Below are 25,350 nucleotides of genomic sequence, written 5' to 3'. Positions count from 1 at the left end.
TTCCACATCTAAGTATTTTTTCCAAAACCTATTATTTTGGCCAGAAACGTGCCTCCTAACTGTTACGATAAAACACGGTTTAAAAAAAAAGTGAACAAAAATGATGCAGTGGATTTGCAGTTTAGGAAATCAAATACTAGTGCACTATTTTTTTTATCTTATCAAGTAACATTCCATACAAATAAGTCAAACCTGACAAAACTAATTTCAAATCAGCCCCCAACCAAGAGAAAGAGAGGAAGGACAACAGCTGGAGTAAAACTTTTAACAGTACAAAAGAGGGAAAAGAATCCTTTCCCCTAATATAAAGGCCTATTCTAAAATGTTATTGATTAGATCCTGCCAGGTTTTAAAAATGTTTTGAGCAGATCCTCATTTCATTTCATTTTTTCCAACTTCAGATAGCATATAACATCAGTTACCCTCTGACTTACAACAGGTGGGCTAGTATTCTTTCATTTCAGCAAGAGAGGGGGTTTTAAAGGCTGCATTACAGAAATGTGTTTATCAACATATCTTTTAACTTTCCCGGAAAAGGAAAAATAACTATTTCAAGATATTTTAAAGTGTTTTCAAATGTTGCAGATATCATATAATCAAAATGTCAAACCCTTACTTGTGGTATAACTGCTACTTGAATAAACAGTAAAAAAAAAACCACTTGTGCAACGAATTACATCCTGCCTGCTGTTGCACTAAGAAATAATTAGATTCTTATCTTACAATATGTTGGAGGCTTGCTTTTTTATAGTTACAATGTGTCAACCACTAGCCTTCCTGTATGAAAAACAAAAATGTATTTGGTCATAAAGACATACATTTTAAAATAAGTGTTATTAAATATTAATAGTATGCTGTAAAAAAGATAGACATTAATAAAATATTTTTGTACAAATTTCAGCATGAGAATTAATTATGCCTAATGTAGTATTTGATTATTAGTTTTATAGTGATTGTAAGTATTTAAAATCCCTTCTATCATGTTTATCCACCAAAACTGAACAGTAAAACAAATCTTGGTAACAAGATGAAGGGCTTGACAATCCATGAGAGCCCTGAGTTTCAGTTGCTTATTCTCTGGTACAGTAAAGGTCATCTGCAAATCCAGTGAAATGTCTGCTGGTAGCCTCCCACTTGTGAAGAACTAGATACAGCCAACTGGAAGGTGACCAAAAAGTAAACCAGAACATACCAGAGAAATTATGCTGTATCTGCCATTTAGCATAGGAGTGTCTGGGAATGCATCAGAAGACTATTATTGGGACTGAAGAGGTCTTGTCAGTCTTGCCCAGCCTGTTATCACCATAAAGCACACCATAAACTAGTCAACAGAATTTTATATAAGGGACAATTAGAAAATAAAGCAGAGCGTGTAACTGTATAGTTTTAAATATAAACTTTATTGAATGAGATGTGAATTGTTACATGTGAAATAAAAGTCCGTTTTAAGATATTAAACATACAGTATATTTTTATTTTGTTATTCTGTGAAGAATATATAAAATAGCCAAATGGATAACAATTAATTAATGGTGTGAATGAACAACAGAGCATTTTTCTGTATGAGCTTTCAATTCAATTTATTCTTAGCATCTAAACTTCAGTCAGCAATGATATTTATGCGTTACAGAAGTGTTTTAAAATATGATTTTGCCATAATATTTCTTTAATTAAAATTCAAGCTTATTTTGATTATGAATACTGAAATAAGCAAAATATACATAAAATAAAAAACAAAATATTCTAAAAGCAAAAAAAAAAAAAAAGAAAAATTGACATCAAAAACAGTAGCTCTCCTTATACAGATTTTGCCATTCTTGCTCTAGAAGAAAACAAAGAGACAAATAAACTAAAAGCAATTAAATTAGATACACAATTGCATAAATTTATTAAACTCTGTAAAGAAATATTTTTAAGGAATATAATTATGCTTTAGTAAAGAATTATATTTTCAGACTTAATATAAAATTACACTTACTTTAGAATATGGTGGCTCTGGCTGTCATCAGTAGATTAAAAGCCACACACTTTGCTAACAGCACTCTTAGTCCATTTACAGTCAGAGACAGAAAATTAATCTTTGTTAAATCTGTTAAAAAAACATACATTGATATTTTGTTCTTGAGTATATACTAGAGAAAAATATAAAATATACAATATACAAATTCATTTTTGAGTGTTATATGCAAAATATTCATCACCATTTTTTAATAAACTGGGATAATATGATTTATTTCTTATAAGATGTAAAATTTCTAATTTGTCCAAAGATATTTTGTATCTTTTAAAGTGATTTTTAAAAATGAAAAGTGTTCATTAAATTGAAATAGTGTGCATAAAATATGATCCAAAACAAGTGTGATTTAGGTTGATCGATGACTCAAAATTAACTGTGTTAGTGCCTAATGCTGCTGGGGTAGGCCCCAGCTCTCCAAAGAGCTTCAATCGGATTAAAGGCATTTGAAAATATGGGTTGATGGTAAAATAATCTTATTAACTTTTCTTCATTTTTGTCATAATTTAAGTTATATGTACATATCTATGTAAAGGATAATGACTATTAAATTTAAGTGAAAACTAAACTTTGTTGTGTTTATGGACTGGTGCTTCATGGATTCAACATCATGGATTTGAGTCACTTACTCTACATCGGTTTTTCTTTGCGTCTACTGATTTTACTCCTACATCCAGAAATAAAGTGTGTGTTGGATAATTGAAAATTCCATATTATCCTTATGTGATTGTCATTATGGGTGCATGTGAGTGTAGACACTGTGCTGGACTGCAGCCCCATCTTGTGTTGATTCCTACTTTTCTATCTGATGATGTCAAGATATGTGCCAACATTCATGAACCCATAGTTTGATTAAGTGGATTTGAGAATACTGTATTATTTCCACATTTTAAAATAATTTTTACGAGGGAGATTCAAAAGGTTTCCTCACTTTTTAAAACTCTATTTATCAAGAATTTCAAAAACAAATTACACTGGTTTACTACATAGTCACCTTCGTTTGCGATGCAATTTTCCCAACGTCATACAAGCTTTTTAATGCTCAATTACTTCTCTTCCCACCTTCAACGTTTCCAACGAAAATATAAAAGTGTTTAAACTTTTTAAACGTCCGTTGTACTTTTAATAGGACTTTTATTAAGAATAAATGCAATTGGTAATGTGCATGAACTTAAATAGTATCTTCACTGAGACATATTATATTTGCAGTGTTTTATTTTCTATGATTTGGTTTCTTATGTTATTATGTGCATTAAAAGAAGATAAATAGAAGGCCTCTGAATGATAAGACATTTTCTTTTTCCACATTTGCAGCCTAAAGTTTATTGAAGTTAGTTGTTAAATCTATCTTTATACTTGTAGCTGAAGAATGCAAAAATATTTTAAATTCATGCTAATCTTCCATGGTGGGCTAGAGAATGCTATTTAACATTGTTAATCTCTAGTTGGGCGGCACGGTGGCACAGTGGGTAGCGCTGCTGTCTTGCAGTTAGGAGACCTAGGTTCGCTTCTTGGGTCCTACCTGTGTGGAGTTTGCATGTTGGCTGCATGGGTTTCCTCCCACAGTCCAAAAACATGCAGGTTAGGTGCATTGGCGAACCTAAATTGTCTTTGGTGTGTGTGTGCCCTGCGGTGGGCTGGTGTCCTGCCCAGGGTTTGTTTCCTGCCTTGTGCCCTATGTTGTATGGGATTTGATCCGGCAGGCCCCTGTGACCCTGTAGTTGGGATATAGTGGGTTGGATGATGGATGGATGGATAATCTATAGCTTTCTATAAACAAATTTTTGTTTTGAGAAATTATGAGAATAACAGCAATTAAATTATAAGATTTAATTCAAAGTACAGTATGTGCTATAGCATAGTATATATGCAAATTCTTTATTAATTAGGAATTAAAATAGAAAACCTCAAAAGTATTTTAGTGTATTCACATTAATATAAAATTAATAACTTCAATTGGATTTACTCTCAAAATAAATTTTAAGTGACCAGAAAGATAATAAACAAAGAACTACATCCATCCATTTTCCAACCCACTGAATCCGCACGGGGCACAAGGCAGGAACCAATCCCGGGCAGGGTGCCAACCCACCGCAGGACACACACACCCACACCCCAAAGGGACAATTTAGAATCGCCAATCCACCTAACTTGCATGTCTTTGGACTGTGGGAGGAAACCCATGCAGACATGGGGAGAACATGCAAACACTGCGCCACCGTGCCACTCCAAAGAACTAAAGTTTCTCACTATCAAATCTTTCATTTTCTTATAATCTGAAGCTCACACTTATTTTTTCAATTCAGCACTTTGTGTATAATATTTATGTGAAATATGGGAAGATTCTAGATGTACAAATAAAATACATTTTTAATTTCAAGTGTAGAAATAACATTTGATTTCTTTTTTATTCTACATGTGTATCTTTTAAAGTTTAATCTAATATGCAAAATTACTAAACAGCATAATATACCTGAGTTGAGGAAAATATGAAAGGTTGCAGGGTAGCGCAATGGTTAGCATTGCTGCCTTACAGATCTAGCATCCTGCATTCAAATCCCATGCCTTGTATTTGGTTTGCACATGAGTTTTCTTTTGGGTTTTCCAGTTATGTGTGTGAAGTTAACTGTTTGACTGTGGGCATGGGCATTAGTGTGTCTGGTGATGAACTCTGTTCATGGCTGATTCCTACCTTACTCCCATGGCTCAGAGCCCTGCCACTCTTGATTAAATGAGTTTGAAATGTTATTTTAAGTTTACAAAGCCTTCCTTGTACTCTGTAATAGAAATCTACGTGGATCAAGAAAATTATTGTCAGTCATACTCTTTGGCTTCTGCTTTTTGTTTACCATTAGTTCTTATTACACTGAAGTATGCCAATGCACATATACTGTATGCATTAAAGAGATATGATTTAACAAAGCATTTTTAATAGCATAGGTTAGGAAAACAAAGAATATAAATGATTGGACATCAAAATTAAGATAAAAGTTTTATATATATTGTTACAATATCATTCAACTATTGGAAGTTTCCACAGCTCACAGTCTCACAGCTCCTACGTTTGAATTCTGAGACTATTTCTGTTGAGCTTGTAGTGTGGTTTTTACCTCAAAGATATGTACGTTAAATTAATTGGTGAGTGACAACTAGGGTTCTATGAGTTGGCCCTGTGATGAACAAGTGCTCTGTTGAGAGTTACAGTAGTTCTTTTTCTTGAGCTCAGTGCTGCCCGGATAGTCACTAGAACCCCTTGACCCTGAATTGGAAAAGTATATTACAAAATAAATTGAAAAACTATAAATAATACAGATAAAATTCAGTTACAATGAACTTCCAGGGACCTAAAAAATATTTTGTTGTAATGAAAATTTCGTAGTAATGAGATTCTGTATTTGAATTCTCAGACTTAATGTCAATTTTAATTACGAACTATGACACACTCTTAATAGTCGGCGACTTTAACGTTCATATTGACAATCAGTGTGACCAAAAGGTAAAGGAATTCATGAACCTCCTGGACTCTTTTGATTTGAGACAGCTTGTCAATCAGCCTACACATAAAGCAGGTCATATGTTAGACTTAGTGATTACTAAAGGACTAAAAGCTGATATTAAGCAGGTCATACGGGTCTATCAGACCATTTTCTTCTACTTTTTAATATAGAAATAATGATAGAAAACACTCATGAGAGGCATATTGTTGAAAAACGCTTGTTTGATTCATCAGCAGCTTTAAAACTTACAAACATTCTAAGCAATCAGTCTGTTTATAGTGCCAGCTATAATAGCGAGGATAATGTAAATAGTAAGGTGGAAAAATTTTATACTAAAGTGAGAGCTGCTGTTGACATAGTTGCACCTGAAAAGACAGTTAAAAAATCTTCTAGCATTGTTATACCATGGAAGACCCAAAGAGTGTCTGATTTAAAGAGAACATGTCGTATAGCTGAGCGTAAAATGGAGGAAAACTAAACTGATTATCCACTATGAGATATTGAAGGTTAAAATAACAGAATACAATAACACAGTCCGTCTTGAGAGGCGCTGCTATTTCTCTAAGATTATAAATAACAATGCTAGTAATCCCAGAGTCTTATTTTCTACGATTGATCGTCTGCTAAACCCAGGTAATGCAAAGGAATGCCGCCAAAATACTTCCAGTGAAACCTGTGAGGCTATTGCTGTATTTTTTAATCAAAAAATTAATGATATTAGAGATAACATAGTATATCTCCCCAACACTGTGGATCCTCCTAAGCCCCAGTACTCCGTTATAAACAAATTATATTCTTTCACCAGGATAGATTTACCTGAACTACATAGAATAATCTTTCAACTAAAACCCTCCACCTGCGTCCTTGACCCAATACTAACAAGTTTTTTCAAAGAAGTATCGGGCGTGCTAATTGATAATATTCTTGACATAGTAAATCCGTCATTAAATACGGGGTCTTCCCAGACTGTCTTAAGACTGCTGTAGTTAAGCCCCTACTCAAGAAAAATAATCTTGACTCCTCGGCTCTTGAAAATTTTAGACCCACGTCTAACCTGCCCTTCTTAAGTAAAATTCTAGAGAAGGCAGTCATTATGCAGTTAAATGACCACCTCAATAAACATGCTATTCTTGATAAATTTCAGTCAGGTTTTAGAACAAATCACAGCACAGAAACTGCACTTGTTAAAGTAGTAAATGACTTGCGGGTAAATGTAGACAGAGACCATTTATCTGTTCTCATCCTCCTCGATCTGAGTGCTTTATTTGACACCATTGATCACAATTGATCACTGCCTCTCTGGCAGTGTCTGAAATTGGTTTGAATCCTACCTGGCAGGAAGAAAATTTTTTGTTAGTTGTGGTAATCACTACTCAGACACATGATATCCTATACGGTGTTCCACAAGGCTCTATCCTGCTCTTTTCAATCTATATGCTTCCGTTAGGTCAGATTATCTCAGGGCACAACGTGAGCTACCACAGGTATGCTGATGACACACAGCTGTATTTATCAATAGCACCTGATGACCCTGACTCTCTCGATTCACTAACACAATGTCTTACTTGTATTTCTGAATGGATGAATAGTAATTTTCTCAAGCTAAATAAAGAGAAAACTGACATTTTAGTGATTGACAATAATGGATACAAGGAGGTTATGAGAAATAAACTTGATGCATTAGGATTAAAAGTCAAGACAGAAGTAAAAATCTTAGGGGTAACTGTTGACTGTAACCTAAATTTTAAATCTCGTATTCATCAGACCACTAGGACAGCATTTTTTCACTTAAGAAGCAGTAAAAGTTAGGCCTCTTATATCATTGAAAGATGCTGAGAAATTAGTTCACGGTTTTCTTTTCAGTTGACTAGATTACTGTAACGCATGCCTCTCAGGACTACCCAAAAAAGACATAAATCGTTTGCAACAAGTGCAGAATGCAGCTTATAGAATCCTAACTAGGAAAAGAAAATCCGAACACATTTCTCCAGTTTTCATGTCACTACATTACCTGTGTCATTCAGAATTGACTTTAAAATTCTGCTTATGGTTTATAAAGCCTTAAATAATCTCGCTCCATCTTATATATTGGAATGTCTGACACCCTATATTCCAGATCATAACCTTAGATCCTCAAATGAGTGTCTCCTTAGAATTCCAAGAGCAAAACTTAAAAGAAGTGGTGAGGCGGCCTTCTGTTATTATGCACGTAAAATCTGGAATAGCCTGCCAATAGGAATTTGCCAGGCTAATACAGTGGAGCACTTTAAAACACTGCTGAAAACACATTACTTTAACATGGCCTTCTCATAACTTCACTTTAATTTAATCCTGATACTCTGTATGTTCAATTCATTATAATAACTATTCATGGTGGCTCTAAAATCCGTACTAACCCCTACTCTCTCTTCTGTTTCTTTTTCCGGTTTCTTTGTGGTGGCACCACCTGCGCCATCACCATCTACTCAAAGCATCATGATGCTCCAACATTGATGGACTAAAAGCCAGAAGTCTGCATGACCATCATCATCAAGTCCTTCCGTGAGAACCCTAAATACAAAAAGGACTGTTTCATTTATGTGAGGTAGAATGCCCAGAGGGGACTGGGCGGTCTCATGGTCTGGAATCCCTGCAGATTTTATATTTTTCTCCAGCCGTCTGGAGTTTTTTTTGTTTTTTCTGTCCTCCCTGGCCATCGGACCTTACTCTTATTTTATGTTACTTAATGTTGACTTATTTTAATTTCTTACTATGTCTTTTATTTTTCTATTCTTCATTATGTAAAGCACTTTGAGCTACATTTTTTGTATGAAAATGTGCTATATAAATAAATGTTGTTGTTGTCACTATAGTGCTTTCTTTAACTTGCCTCCAGGCTTTTGCAATCATTTTAATTGCTTCTTTGGTGTTAATTTTAATCTCCTCCTGTCTACAAGTTATGCTGAAAAGAATTTATTTCAGCATTTCCTTGCAATAATACACTTTGGCGCGAAAGATGCCCACATCCAATGGCTGAATCATTGCTGTGCAATTGGGTGGGAGGAATTCAACGCGAACATTATCTAAATGTGGACAGCACAGTTATCAATCATAAGCCAAATCATCATTTTCTTCTTCTTCATATTGTGAGGTTTCTGAACTCATTTAGGATCCCTCCCACCCAACGGGAACGACACGCTGAAGTGTGTCCTGAAGCGCGATTTCCCTGTCAGTGTAACATTGTTTGTCCATTGCCGGGGCAGGGCATCAGCAGTGCTGCAGTGAAGCACTACAGAAGCAAATCATAAAAGATCGGGGTTGCGCTATAAGTCCCTGTTTTGCACCCCAAAACACGAGGCTTAGTCTCAATATTTTAGCAAATCCAGCTTTATTCAGCTTGAAACAGGAACGCAGGGTTATTTATTGTAGTGTGATCTGCCACTTTCCTATACAGAGCTGTGAGCCTGCTGTTGCAATGGATAAACAGTCTTCCACAGACAGGGTGATTGTACTTCGGAACACTCTTTGGTGTATTGTCCAGTTGGGAGAGGTCCCAGGAGAGTTTAGAAACATCACATTTTCTTGAATGAGTGCCGCATTAATAGGAATGTTTCTTGAACAAACATCACTGAACCATATGAAAACAGTTTTTTTAATGTGTCTGCCATTTCTATACAAGAGTGACAATGAGTTAAATGCCAATGGATGTTTTTCAAATGTTAACAAGCAATAAGCAAAAGGTATCACTGAAAACCAACAAAAACAAAAACAGCAAAAAAAAAAAAAAAAACAGTACGAGGAAGGTTTGAAGAAAGAAAAAAAATGACAGTTTTTCTGTTTGGGGATCATTGTGCACAGCTGAGCTGCGACCACAGAACTAACTGCTCTGTGGATGATTCATTCGGGCATTTCAAGGTCTTTTAGGCACTTTGTTGTAATGAAAGTATCTGCTGAGTGTATTTCGTAGTAACGAGATTTCTATAGACTCATGTCATATGGGGAAACTGTCGGGACCATAAAAATACTTCACTGTGATGAAAATTTAGTTGTAAAGATATGCATTGTAACGTAATTTTACCTGTATAACATTCTCAGATGTACTCAATCAAATTTAGGGTCATGTAGTGCCAAAGCTTATCCAAGTAACAACTGGACATAATCCAGGAAACAGTTGTCGAGAGAGTCGCAAGGCCAACTCAAATACATACTACTCACGGCAATCACACAGCCTACTCAAATACAGACCCATATATCTTACCCTGGGTCCATTTTGGAATTGACAATTAATACATTAGTCTGAGTATGTGGGAAGAAAACATATACATGCTGAGAATGTGCAACATTAGAACAATCAAGATGAGAATATGCCACTCAGCCCAACAAAATTCACCAATCCTATCCACTTAATTCTTCCAAAATAACATCAAGTCTAGTTCTGAAAGTCCTTGAAGCCCTACTGTCAACCACACTACTTTATAACTTATTTCATGTGTCTGTGGTTCTCTATATAAAGGGGAACTTCTTAATAGTTGTTTGAACTTATTTTAAAGCAGTGCTTCTCAAATAGTGGCTCCATCAAGGGGGGCGCGTTTGACCTCAGGGAACTTACTTTTTTATACTTGTACTTGTACTTATAACAATTTTATAGACAAATGATACTATTTATAGTCGTGCGGGGGGCGCGAGATGTTTTCTTCTTCCTAGGGGGGGCATGACAGAAAATAATTGAGAAGCACTGTTTTAAAGTAACAGTTTCAATCCACTGCACTAATTTCCTTCATAATTCCAAAAACTTCAATTATGTTTTCTCTTAATTTTATTTTGCTTAAATTGAAAACGCATGGCAATTTTAATCTTTCCTCAACTCCTAACTCTGCCCTGTGGTCATGGAGTCAGCGTAGTCACTCTTCTCTGAAGTTTTTCTAGCACTGTTATGTCTTTTTTGTAGCCAGGAAACCAAAACTGCACACAGTACTCCAGGCGAAGTCTCACCAGAGCACTAATTGCTTTAGGAAAACCTCCTTGTACTTGTACTCTACACATCGACCTAAACAGCTTAATATTCTGTTGACTTCTTAATGGCTCTTGTACACAGTCTGGCTGTTGATAAACTTTTGATTTTCATTATGAATTCAAACCTGACATATTTACTTCCTACTTTTAATACTTTACATTTAAATACATTAAATTTCATCCACCACAAATCTGCCTATGCCTCTATATTGTTCAGTTCCCTCAGTAATGATTCAATCTCGATTTTCTGCCGATCCACCTAGCTTGGTACCATCTGCAAATATATTAAAAATAGCAGTTGGCCCTTGCACTGAACCTTATGGGACACCACTCTTAACATCAAGCAATTTTGATAGGGCTCCTCGCACCATAACAATCTGCTTCCTGTGTCTGAGAGAATTTTGCACCCATCTGCACATAACATCCTGAACTCCCACTTCTTTAATTTTGATGCATAACCTCACATGTGGAATCTTATCAAATGTTTTCCGAAAGTCAAGATAAATAATATCATATACTCCACTTTGAATATATCCGTTTGTTGCTTCCTCATAGAATTCTAGCATATTAGTAAAACACGACTTTCCTTGTCTAAACCCATGCTTACTGTTCAGTAAAACTGCTGTTCTTGCAATGTGTTTCTCAATCTTTTCCTTAATAATTCCGTACATTAATTTACCTGTGATGCATGTAAAGCTTACTGGTCTAGAGCTACTTGGATCTCCCTTTTTAGGTGACGGTATAAAATTGGCCATTTTCAATCCTTCAGAATTTTCCCAGTGCGCAGTGACTTCCTAAAAATATATGTCAAGGGTTTATGTATGTACTCTTTAAGCAATTGAGGAAAAATATCAGGTCCTGGTGATTTGTTCGAATTCAGCCTATTTTATCTAACCAACACTTCTCCCATTACAATTTTCAAATCATTCTGTACCTCTTTAGTAGTCTTTTTTCAGCTGGGAGGTTACCCAGTTCACATGTGAAGACCTCGGAGTTTAGAGCACCTGTTATTTCACTGTCATTTTTAATTCCCCTTTGCTATTCCCAATGCACTTCACCTTCACCTTGATTGTTCTTTTACTACTAAAACACTAAATGAATCTCTTTGGATCATCTTTCACCTTATTTACTATATTCCTTCCTAACTGTCTTTTAACTTCCCTAATATCCTCTTTAATGGTTGTCCTTAAGCTTTCATATGCATAATAATTTACATTGGAGTTATTACTTTGTATACCATATACAGATTTTTTTTTTTCCTTTGCAGCTTCTTTTTTTAAAATTTTTATTAACCCACTGCAGAGTTTTTAATTTTTTTTTTTTTACTAATACCAAATTTAGAGATGTACCTGTCTGGCATTATATGCATTATTAATATTTTTAATCCTGTTTCACTGCTCCTTGGCAGTCACTTAGTTTATCCTAGTTCATCCTCCTTAGATTTTGCCACAATGCTCAAAATTCGTCATACCAAAGTTGAACTTACTATTTTTGGTATTTGCACTCTTCCAAAATGCTGAGAATAATATTATATTATGAACACTTGACCCTAGCGGTTTAATCACCTGTACACACTCAATTTTATCCTGATTATTACAAAATACTAAATCTCAACAGACTTTGGTGCTTTAACATACTGTGTTGAAAAACAATCACCGATTACTGTACTTCTAAAAACTCCTCCTCTTATGATCCACTATCTGCAAGGTTAGCCCACCTGGGGAGTTAAAGCCGCCCAGCAAACTTGACTTATTAATATTATTAAAAAGATGTGCTTTACAATTACTGTCTGCATTAGACCATCTATAACATACTCTTAAAATAAAGCCTCTTTCCCTGATGCTTTCCAGATGAACCCAGATGTCTTCGCTAAGATGGTGTTGATCATCTAATTGAAGAGGACTTGAGTTTAAATTCTGTTTAATATAAACAGCAACCCCAGCTTCTTTTCTCTTCTATCCTTCCTAAACTGTGTTTTCATCTAAGTTATACTATATATTTCCCCATCTTTTTCATTTAGCCACGTTTCTCTTATTGAGATAATATAATAATTATACTCAGGTACATACAACTTCAACTCACTTGTTTTATTTTTGATACTTCTAGCATTAGGACAATCTATTTTTAATGTGCTACTCATTTTACTTTTGCCCTTAAACTTTGGGTTAGAATTTGCGTTAATATGCAGTTTTATTTTTATACTATTGTTTGTTTCTTCATGTACAATTGTAAAACTTGCCTGTCCTAAATTCCCTGCCCCGCCACCATTCTCTAGTGTTAACAATCCTCGACTAACCTTCTTATATGCCTCCCCAATAAATTAGTGCCTCTCTGGTTCAAATGAAACCCGTCATGGCAGAACACACATCATCTGTTCCCAAAGGAATCCCAATGCCCATTAAACATATACCCTTCTACAATACACCAATATTTGTGCTATGTGTTAAGCCTTTTAATCTCCTCAGTCTTACCTAGACTGGTGTGTGGCACAGACAAAAATTTGAAGCCTTCTAATCTCCTCAGTTTTACCTGGGCTGGCAGAAAGGCACAGGCAGGACTTTGAAGGAGACTCTTAAATTTGGATTGCAAAATTAAATAAAATCAAAACAGAAGTTTAGATGGGGTTTTTGTAATGGTAAAATATCTAATAGAAGGAAACCTGGAATAAGTACTTTTAGATGTAGGTTGATAGAAAACAGCAAGCCATATAAAGAATTAATGTTGAAATTCACAAAAATAAACTATAAAATTAATATATATACTTCTGGAAAAGGTAATGTGTTAGAGTTAATTTTAAAGTCATACTGCGTTATTATTTATTCCGTTGCATTAACTCTTGCATTATCGTATGCCTTAATTCTGATTCCCCAATTGGAAATATTATAAGAAAGATTTTAATAAAGGCCTATAGTATTCCTTCATGCAGCTAACTAACATGAGAGTTTCACTTGTGAAAATCCTAGAATTAACAGCTAAAAAGTAAACATTCAGTTTGCATCTCACCAGGAAGATGATGGCAGGGAAAGGTATAGGAATGGTGTTACTTGGTTCATTTTATTTAAAAAATTTGCCACATGGGTCAGAGGATAATGTAATTTGCAATATTTGTGTAGCTGAATTTAAATACCACAGGAGCACCACTTTTGTTATCCTATCACTTGTAAGCAAAACATAAACAGATAGCTTGAGTGGCACTGCGTGAAAAGCTACTGTTCACTAAGATGTGTTAAATTGAACCATGTCAGATGTTAAGGTGAATGTGATAACAAATGCAATAGCAAAATAGATTGCTTGCGATTGAAGACCTTTGAACACTGTTGAGAATGAAGGCTTTTTCAACATAATTAGACTGACAAGCTCCAATGCTACATACACATTGCCATCGTGTTGAACAAATGCTTCATGGATTGAGGATTTACATAAGAATCAAAAATCAATAAAAATGGAACAACTTAGAAGTACAAAAACATTGGCATTGACAGGTGACTATTGGAAGCCATTTAGCAACCATAACTAACTCACTACATAGACAGTTTGTGGATTTTTAATTTATTTGCACTAGGAGTGACACTTATAGACATACAGTACATTTTGTAGAGGAATGTGGTAAACATTTTTTGATATCGCATTGTTGGGAAATACGTGGAAAAGAGCCAGCAGTAGGCCTAGGCAATGCACACATTATGATGGCTGCAGCGAGACTCATGCCCTGCGAACAGATGCTGTGCATTGCACACAGTATACAGTAGCCCATTGTAATTGCTGTTTGGGACTGTGGAGTTGATATTGTGCTGGCAAAATTTAGAAAGGAAGTTGGACACTTCAAGCATAGTCTGGCTAATGCAGTCGAACTGACTCAGTAACAAGAAATGACTTATGTTTATATTTTTTGGCAAATTATCATTTTCTAAAGTGCAATTCATACAGCGAATCAATAGTTGATTTATTGCAGTTGATTTGTTAAAGCTTTTTTTAAGTGAATTAGACTGTTTCAGCAAACTATGTTATTTAAATTTTGGAAATTTGTATTTGATTGAGCACTTCTGTTAAATAAGTTAATTTTATTATTAGTTCAAGATTTATTTAAATTATAAAGTTGTTTTTTTTTAAGTCTAATAGATTAAAATGAGAATTTTGCCAGTTATTAGCTGCACTTTTCTGTTTGTAATAAATTTCTGCACTGAATATGCTGTAAAATATACTATATAATATACTGTGATATAGATTATTATTATACAATAAACTGAAAAATCAATGGTATTGCAACATGATTTAATTAGCGATTGTTTGTGTGATTAACCATGAAGGTTTGCGATTAACCACACAATTGTGTGCGATTACTTGTGATTAAAATAATGGACTGTTTCCCAACTCTAATTTATTTACAGTATATAAAAATAAAACCTTTAACCAGGACCGCAAAACAAGTTAAAATCTGAACTGTGTGATGAAATGACATGACGTTAACACTAAATAAACATTCAGTAATCACTACAATCAGAACTACTCTGAAACAAAACATAATAAAACTCAGGAGTGCTAAGACTTAATCCCATCTCAAACAAACTCTTTTAAATGACTATCATGTAGTGATTTAAACTCTGTATTTAGTGATTTGAGCCTTATATCTTTTAGATAATTTTTTTTAGAATCCTAAAAAACAGATTGGTAGGTATATATTTTTGAAATATATTAGCTTGGGGATTAAAAGAGACATCAGAAGGAGTCCTCGCCCAGACAAGATACATGAAATCTCAAAGAAACTGGCAAAGCCTCTATGGACTGAACAAAAATCTGAAGCAGATGATATGCGTCCAGACTTGATGTTCCATAACACTCTTTTCAAAAACTTTTCCTACATTTGCTACCATTGATTTTATCATGTTTTAATAGCGTTGCTGAATAGTAATATTGATTTTATTTTGCTTCATTGGGTCAATAGTGTTTAAGAGTAACTATTTTGAGTGCCAGCCATATTCCCACTGAGGTTAATGGCTCAGGAAAATATGTTTTCCTAATATAGCAATACAGTGATTATGGGCTCCTGTATTTATGAGTGGCACAGATGTATCTTAGGACCGAAGACAACTGTTTGGTCTGCTTATGCTGAGCTAGAAAGTCTCTTTGCTTAAAGCAGCTGTCAACATGCTACACCGGGCAGTATAAAGAAGTTATATTAAAGATATGGATCAATTTTCACAATAAAACAGACATGAGCAGGCTGATTGCTCACATGACAATATTCCCATCAAAGAAGGAGCCAATAAAATTTTATAGTTCTGCTTTAATAATAATAATAATAATAATAATAATAATAATAATAATAATAATAATATAATATAGTGGTTAGTGGGCATTTAAAATCAAATGATCATATTAGAAATATTTCCACTGTGTTTTCGAGGAGTACATTTTATATAGAGTTATAGATATTAGAAAATGTAAAAGTCAGTAGGGGTTATTCCTGTATTTTAACAGCAAGAAAACAGTCAAAGAAAAGGTGAAGTGATTTTGCAGGAATTGGAACAATCCCGGGTTTGGATTAAATTAATTCAAGATTGCTAAAGAAATTATGAAGGAGAAATAAAGAAAAAAATACTCGTAGAACTAAAAAGAGTAACATAATTGGTGGGGCCAAATTATTTTTAAAGCTATTATTTTAAGTACAAGACAAAGCAGGACATATCTATTTATGACACAGTTATCATTGCTGTTGATACAAGAGAACATGTCTCACTAACATGGAAGAATAAGGAAAAAAAGACATATTTGGTCATAGTGGAGCATATTACTTATCTGGATCTTTAAACTATGCAAGATCTCTTTATTCAAAGTGCAGTACACAAATGTGTGTACTGTGTCAAAGTTACCATTCATTGTCAAGAAGTGTACAGAAACGACTAAGAAGGCTAGTTATAATATGAGGCTGATCTTCTAGTCGATAACTTTTACAATGTGTTTGAAACCATGCACGTAAGTTATGTCGTGAGTATGGCATTCCGCAAATGTATAGATATAGGTACCTGAAAAGTAAGGACTGATTCATAAAAATACCTCAAGCATGGCCATAAAAAATTGTGTTTGTTTATTTGAAATTATCATATGATCCAAAAATATCAGATTTAGGGTGGCAGTAAAAAAAAAAAACTCATGTCTTAGCTTAGATCAAAAATGATTTACATGTCATCAAAACTTCGAACTTCAAAATTATAAAAGTTGTCATCTGTTCATGAATTAGCAGACTTCATTACAATAAGAAATCATATAATTGCAACTAGTCTGCAAGACATCTGCACGGCTTGTGTTTTGTTTTTAACTATCCCAGGGACAGTTGCAATGGCTGAGCAAGCTGAAACATATTAACAATTATCTACGATCTGCTGTGTTCCAGACTTTAGAGTCAGGAAGAGCTAAGGAACTAAATGTTATGAAAATAATACAAGGTTTTGCCAAATTAAAATCCTGAAAGAGGAATATATATTAGAATTGCTTGTTTTTGCTATTTTTTTCTAATGTGAAATCCACCTTTACAATGCAGTACAGTTCATTATGGATCATTTCTCTTTTTTGTATAGTATACAAATTGCATAATTATAACGATAATTCTTTATAAAGTTACATCGTTGCCAGAGCTACTGCAGTATTATGCAGTTTCAATCAATGTCGCTTCATTTTCAAGTTTACAAAACATTTGAGAACAGCGGTTCCCGTAATGTACGTGTACTTGTACTGCATACTAAAGGGGGATTTTCTATAACTTCAACATGTGATGAAAATATTTTTTTGTGATGATTACTATCAGTATTTGCATTATATAATTTTACAATAAATGTTAAACAGCATTGTAATACTCGTATATTTATAAAAAAATACGCGGACCATTTCGTAAATGTGAAGTGTGCAAGGCAAGTGCAGATGCCATCACTTGTACTTAAAGACTTCAGAAATCCAATTGTGTATTAGTTACATTATATAGTGATATTTTTCCTGTTTGAATCAAAATGTACAAAATGTTTGATATGCATTTATGTATATTGATGTACCTAATCCTCGGGGCCCCATTAAAACCTTTGACACGGGCCCCATTCTGTCAAGTTACGTCCCTGGCTAGCAGGATGTTGGGAATCACATCAAGCAGTGTTGGCAAAAAGTCAAGATAAAGAACAACTCATTTATGAAGCTTAATCTTGCAGCTAACAGCTCATAAAATGTGACATAACACAACTGGTTTTCTAAGCTTTCAACTAATAGGTAAACGTTAGAAAAATGAATAAACATAAGAATTATAATCATTTTAGACGCATTTGGTTACTAAATTGTTTAAAGTGATAAATGATATATGAGCAAACTTAATTAATTTTACTGAGATATATAAAGTTGTTAAGTATTGTGTTCTGTATTATTAGACATTACACATATAAATATATACACCAGATCAAAAATTCGTGTTTCTTACCATGTGATTCAGGCTGCTTCCATGCATCAGTTGAATTGCAGGTTTTGTTACGTGGTGCAGCTATCAAATAAATATTTTATAGTCAGATAAATTTTAACATAAGTATTTTTACATTTGCATAAATAAAATAAAAATAGCTATTATATGACTAAATGACAGTAAATTAAATGAATGTATCATCAGTTAAGGAGAACCATGTTTAATAAAGCATTAAATATTTTTACGAGTAGTATGTCAACAAAATTTCTAACACCAAACAAGTTCATTAAATCCCCCTTTTCTGTTACATGACAATCCGTCACAAGGTACTCATGCATTCACCTACATGGACTTTTCCAAGAAAAGACTGTTCAGGTTTAGTTGTGTCAAAGCATTTCAAATAAAGTACAAGCAAATTTTAAACATCAAATTTACTTTTATAGAATATATAACTTTATGCACCTGAATGGGCTGCCCACTATTAAATGACTAATAAACACACAAATACAAAGTAACACGTTCATCCAACATATCATGATAGGTGCAAAAATCTTAACAAACAAGAGAGAGGCAAAATAAATAAATAAATTACATTACAATGTGTTTACTCCAATTCTCACAACACTCCCTTTTTAGTGGCAATTTTCTCATAATGAAAGTGAAGCATCGATGCTTTATTTTCTTTTCCAAAGGTAAACGTGGCGTATCTGAATACCAATTACTACTTTTATTACTATTTGGTGACATTCCAAATAATCGTAATTTGGGTTTATATGCTGATCATGTTCTGATTTATTGTTGTATTTCTTTGAAATGAAACGGTAAACTGTATGGAAGAAAATTGCTTATTTTTAACCTCTGATAAAACAGATCTTCTTTTATTAGGTGGATTTTCCAATGACACTAATCAAATTAAACTCAACTTTATATTCAGAGGGCTCCATTTTTCACCTTCATTTGTTACTCTTGGCTTAGGTCTTTTTATTTTAATTATTGATTCATTTTGAAGGATTATTTATCAAAATGAATCAATATTGTCAGTTACAACTGTCACAAGAATACCACTGCGTAGGTTACACAAACACTATTTATTACATATTGTATGAAGAACAAGCCTTTACAGGAATGTATTACTTTCTGACAGTACACGTCCTAGTAATTCTCTGAAATTGCTTCTCTTTCCATTTGACAACCAAGGAGCCGAGTTTATGATAAGAATATAATATATTTTAAAGTGTTTTGCTTAGGTTTCATTTTAGAAAGGTAAATTTTGAGCAGATGCTTCAATATCTAAAAGAAAAAAATTTGGGTTAAATTTGGATATGGAGTTGGTCAAATAACTGAGGAATGGACCTAAAAATATAGTCCGTCCATCCATCCATCCATTATCCAACCCATTATATCCTAAATACAGGGTCACTGGGGTCTGCTGGAGCCAATCCCAGCCAACACAGGGTGCAAGGCAGGAAATAAACCCCGGGCAGGATGCCAGTCCACCACAGTATAGTCCGTCCAATACATGACAAGTTCATCCCAACATGTAAAAATATTAGAAGATTTAATAAACGTTCACAGTGGATGACTAACAACTTTTAAAACAAATGTCAATTTACAGAAAAATAACTCACTAACTGTGGGGCTTATGAGCTGACAGTAGAAGTGGTTAAAATTAAATTATTAATATCAAAAGGCGTTTAGAGAAGAATATCGCTGAAAATGCAAAACTGGACCCTTAACAGGTTTCTTTCAGTGTTTCAGCAGTAAGAAAATAGTCAAGGAGATGATGAAGTGTATTAATAAAAAAACAGAAGAAATAAAATATTTAAAAACAAAACAGCATTATTATTATTATTATTAATAAATTATTTTTAATACTTTAGTTTCATGTGAAATAAATATTTTAAACTTCATAAGTTATTATTGAAATAATACATTTTTGGAGATTACAAAACCACAAGTGCTACTAGGATTAAAAAAGATAAAATCAAGTAAATCATTTGGAACAGATTATATTTACAAAATATTCCTGAAGGTAAATTGAGATTTTAAACTTCCAACATGCATTTTTTTTAGAAATCGCTGAATATATAAGAAATTAATACAGTGTGAAAATGACCATATTTGAATTATGTAAAATGTGATCAGGCAAGCATAGGCTGAATTGCCAGAAAATAAATGAATGAACAGTCAGTGTAAATTTAGACAGGATAGGCTGCGCTTCACCAACAGAGTAATATGAGAAAAAATAACAACATTTAATTAATGTGGCACAAATTAATAGACGATTTTAACGCACAAGTGACTAGTGGTCTGATATGCCGATTGGTGCAGAATTGGCTTAAAGATACAAAGGTTATGATGTAAGGGTTTGTTTTTCTTTATTAGTTGACATTAAACGTAGGGTCCCGCAAAGATTAGATTTGATTCCGCTACATGTCTGAATTTACATAAACGATACAGGTGAAAATAATTAATAAACTGGTTATGATTAAAATTCACCAATCTACAGGATGGTCCAGATCTAATTATGCAGATCCAGATCGTCTGGATGACTTTGATTATTTGGGGGCAATTCCGGTTCGGCGCGAAGACGATTCTTTATGTCGTCAGTTCGCACACTTCTCGATGGTCCAGGATTTTTCAGGTGGTCTTCTGCGTAATAAACTTTTAAGTTAAAGGCGTAATGAAAATTGAATAGTTAGATCTGGACGACCCTATAGATACTAAACAGAGAGAAACGAAAATGGCTCTTAAATTGGTAGTTTGCAGAAAATCCATTTTTTCATTCAATGTAAACCTAATTGACTATTGTTCCTCTATAGCTCAAATGTGCTCGGTGCCTTCTTTAACATCTGTCAGCTAAATCAAAAAAAAAAAAATCAATGACGTACAATAATTTATGAAAGTTTAGCTACAATTAAACAACTTAGAAAATTGACGAAGGATGTAAAATTAATACAACATTGTGTGACTTAGATAACTTTTTTGGAAGTTAGAGCATTTTCCATTTTTATCATTAAAGACAAAGCTATCACATTTCTGTGTATAAGTTTTTTAATAGTTTAAATACCCTTTTGAGTTATCAGACCTATTGAATTTTGCTTTCTGTAGAGCGCACATATACTTGGGTCATGAATTTAAAAAAATGAAATAAAATTTGTGTGGTATGAATGTTGATTGCGGCAGCATTTGTTTTCAACATTTTTATAAACAGAAAAGAAAAGAAGATAAAAGAAAAGAATGGATAAATGTCAAATTACCATTGATGGTTGATGGATTTGATTCCGTATTTTCCTTGTAAGATACCGTTTGTCCATCCACATTACAAGTCAGTTCTTTCATTGAATTTATTTCCTTAACACCAGCAAAACTATATAACTTCTTGGTTAAGGACAACGTTGTATTTTCCATGTTAGCCTTTAACAGATCCTTGCCTTCCGAAGTTAATGTCAAGGTCTTTGAGGAGTCATAGAAATCTGAAGCCAGACACACTGCTGCCTTATTATTGTTTTTGGTTTTTATTACGGTAATATTCAGCTGAGGATTTGTTGGATTCTGGTCTCCTAAAAAAGAAAAAATGAACAAAAAACTATAGTTTAAACCAGTTAATTAAACCAATGCGAAGGATACGTCTATAGAACATATGCTGTTGTAAAAATAATGATTATATATATATATATATATATATATATATATATATATATATATATATATATATATATATATATATATATATATTATATGTTGCTTCTTCCCTTCATAGATAATACAAAAATCTAGTTTTCTAATGCGTGCATATTTAAATATTACATTAAGGAAATTGTGATTATTAACAAACGTTTAATGATGTACTGTATACTAAATTAATGCATTTTTGTTTTACGAACGTTTATGTAATTTGTAATTTAAATTTCATTTCTAATCTTCCGAGTAAGAAACAAAAAAACAAAAAACACTCCACAGTGTTTTTCAATGCAGGTACGGAGAAGTTCTAAAAAAGAAACCAGTTTTTGGAAACAGTAGAGAAATTGGGTGGACATTAAAACAGGCAAAGCAAAACCAGCATATATTGTTACTAAACCCAAAGAGATTACATTCAGATTATTAGGACTGCTTCATCTTCACCGCACACGTTCTTTGTTTGGCATGGTTCAATTCTTGTTGATTTTAATTTATTTACAGAAAATTCAGATGGCTTAGTTTCTTGAAAAATGGGTTAATGTATTATCTTTATTATTATCACATTTCAGTGATTCCTATTATTATTATAGTTTTCAGTAAGTATGAAAACCACATTAGATAACGGATGCTAACTTTTAATACATTATTTTAATATTTTAAAGCTCCAAATACTCACTAAAAACATTAAAGTACTCTGAAATGTGTTTATTAGTACAGGGTTGTTGGTGTGACAGAGTATCACTATTAATAACTGAAAAATTCATGGTCAAATAAAAATGCATTGATTTTTGGAATAGATTATTTTATTTTCATATACACTCTTAAAAGGAAAGGTGCCAAGGTAGTTTTTCAGAGTGACAACTAGGGGAACTGGTTTTGTTTTGCAGAAGAACCATCCACATAAAGTGTCCTGAAAGAATTTTTTACTTTTTCAGATGCATAATTCAAAGGTGAGAGATTTGTGAAGTCCCAGTGGGTTCTTGATTTTAAAAGAACTCATAGTAAGTACAATAACACAGGCTAAGCTCAGATTTTATTGATCTGTTAGTATACTGCTAAGTAGCCTGCACCGCTTTGTAGTTTTCCAAAAAACCAAGACCAAAAAACCAATTTCATAAACTCAGAACGAAACAGGTCAACCAAGGGTCCTACAAAGAAGAACAAAACACAGTAAAGGGCCATTTCTGAACCCATATCTCTAAGAGTGATGCACTTTAGAAGTTTTAAATAGTAGCAGTCATAAAAACTGGTTGTATATAATTAATAATACATATAATTATTTAAAATAATGAGTTTTCTGCTTTATTTATGTTTTTTGCATGTATTGTATAATATTTAGTAAAAATAATAATTGTAATGCAAGAACAGTATCCCATGAGAAAACTTTAGAAACAGTGAATGTTTTCTTTATTAGTTGACCTAATAACAGAGGTCCAAATATGAAACTTAAGCATCAAATAAAACACCAAGATTAGTTTTCTTCAAGAAATGTGCTTAGTATTATTACTATTATTTATTTATCTATCGGTTTTTAATTTTACTTTAATATATACATTTTATCCTAGTGGATGCCTAACTATAACTACTTTAATATAGATTTGCTTTTAAAATGACAGACAAGTACAAATAAATAATCTTTTGTAAAGGACATTCAAAGTCCAAAACAAACAAAAAAACCTTTATCTGTTTTCCTTTTAGAACAATTTAAATCAATTCTGACAAAGGTATCATTAGAGAGTGAAATATGAGATATTTTAAATATTACAATCTAAGAAAAATCTTTAAAATGTCAAAAACATACCTTCAAAGAATAAGAACATGAATGAAAATTAGAAACTTACTCATTTTAACAGTTAACTTTGTTCCTTTTCCAAATGTTAGGGGTCTAGCCTCCAGTTCCCACAGCATAACTATCCTTACCAGAAAACATTTATTTGGAATATATATATATATATATATATATATATATATATATATATATATATATATATATATATATATATATATATATATATATATATATATATATATAGATTTTGAGGAAAGAAGTAGGCTGCCTATAATTTAGGTAATTTTAATCCATTTATTAGCTTTAAAGTAACACTTTCCCTACACATATTTAAAGCACATTATTTTATTTCAGCACTTCTACCTTTATGTAGTTACTATAGCCATTTATATGAAGATACAATTCAAATTTGCCATTTTTCAAAAAAACAAACAAAAAATGGTAAATATATTTGGTGTATTAATTACAATTTAAATTAGTAAATCAAATGTTTTTTGTTCAGCTTGTATTTTTAAGGCTCCTTGGTGACTTTTTAATTACTTTATTTTTATTGGAAGATGAGCACTTCTTAATAGTGTTATTTAAACAACTAACAATATCTTATTTGCCACTTTCTCTGGTACTGGCAATTCCCTAGCTTATTTTTCAAAAAAATTTGTTTTTGGTTTTCATTACATCTAACAGTTCAGTTTTCAAAATAATTTTTAATTTTAAAACTTAAAAGTATGGGAATGATTTTTTGGTTGCTAATACAAAAACAATGTATAATATTTAATAATAGTGGAAGCTGTCATTCAGTTAATTTTTCAATCAAAAAGAATTTTCTCAAAATTTGAAATGGCAACTTACAGATGCTGTAGTTCTGTAGGAACCTTTAAAAAGTCATCTGAATATACACAATTACATTTAATTAATTCATTTATAATTCAGACAATGTAACATTTGTCCAAAAATACAAGTCAAATGAGACTACAGAGCACAGTTAATCATTTAAAAAAATGAAGTCCTCAGCATAAAGTATTTTTACCACAATTTTCTGTAATCTACTGTCAATAACTTTTTTCATCCATCTATCCATCCATCAACACATTATGCCAAAACTGCCATAGTAAAACAATCTTAAAATCTTTTTCATTCTCTATAAATGAGGTTGATTGGTAATTCTAATTTGACCTGATCTGATGTCAGTGAGAGTGTGGATGCCACCGTCCAGAACTTATTTCTGCCCAACGCGGGTAAGAAAAGGTCTGGTCCCCCCTGAACTGGATTAAGTGGGTTTCAGACTATTCTGTTGTTTCTACATCTGTATTTTATATTCATGCCCTAAATTTTGCCTGAAAGGCAGCAAAATATCCTGGTCTTTAAATAATAAAATAAAGTTTATGAATCTGAGTAAGGTCATTTTTCAAAGCAGTAAAAGTAAAGATATTAAAATTTTACTTACTTGGAGTAACGGTCAGTTTAGTTCCAGCTCCAAAGGTTAGTTTATCTGTACACAGCAGCAGATAGTACAACAAAAAAGCTGACTAAAAGCTTGGTTCTCCAAACACTTTTAACATGTGATCAACATAAAGGAAAACAGGAAATAATACTTCAAAGCAACCATATTACACAAAACACACCAAACAAAATTTTCAGAGAAAAAACATCTTTAAATGAAATGCTTTAAACTGTTTAGATCTGTACCTCATGTTGCTCATTTCCGGTGACTCTGTTTAGTGCAGCAAAGATAAATAGACATCAATTAAGCAATTTAAAAAATAGAAAGCAAACACATGAATCATATACTTTTCGGGAAATAACCTGTAGTCTGAATCCAGTATTTTTTCTAGAATGCCTTTTCTATAATTTATTTCAGGAAAAATTCCTGTGAGTGTTGTTTATGGCTGAAGTTACCTCAACAGTTGTCGATACAAGGCTAGATGCTAGAGCTATTCACTTT

The 25,350-nt window shown here is 32.9% G+C and overlaps 1 protein-coding gene across 2 annotated transcripts; it reads right to left on the bottom strand.

Annotated features, from left to right (window-relative positions):
* Positions 1-1,409: 1,409 nt before the first annotated feature.
* On the bottom strand, positions 1,410-24,948 carry LOC120535645 (T cell receptor delta constant). Of its 2 annotated transcripts, none has more exons than XR_005634952.1 (5): positions 24,853-24,948; positions 21,199-21,501; positions 17,960-18,019; positions 1,979-2,089; positions 1,410-1,822 (listed from the first exon to the last, which is right to left on the bottom strand). XR_005634952.1 is itself a non-coding variant. In XM_039763598.1 (5 exons), exons 1-4 carry the CDS (start codon positions 23,462-23,464, stop codon positions 1,980-1,982), a joined length of 477 nt encoding a protein of 158 aa, XP_039619532.1. In that variant the 5' UTR covers positions 23,465-23,514; the 3' UTR covers positions 1,410-1,822; position 1,979. The 2 variants fall into 2 exon arrangements, 1 of the variants encoding a protein (XP_039619532.1); XM_039763598.1 differs by lacking the exon at positions 24,853-24,948 and adding an exon at positions 23,461-23,514.
* Positions 24,949-25,350: the final 402 nt, after the last annotated feature.

This window comes from Polypterus senegalus, chromosome 9, assembly GCF_016835505.1.
Source record: "Polypterus senegalus isolate Bchr_013 chromosome 9, ASM1683550v1, whole genome shotgun sequence".
NCBI classification, from domain to species: domain Eukaryota; kingdom Metazoa; phylum Chordata; class Cladistia; order Polypteriformes; family Polypteridae; genus Polypterus; species Polypterus senegalus.
This window is presented reverse-complemented; position numbering and strand designations above follow the sequence as displayed.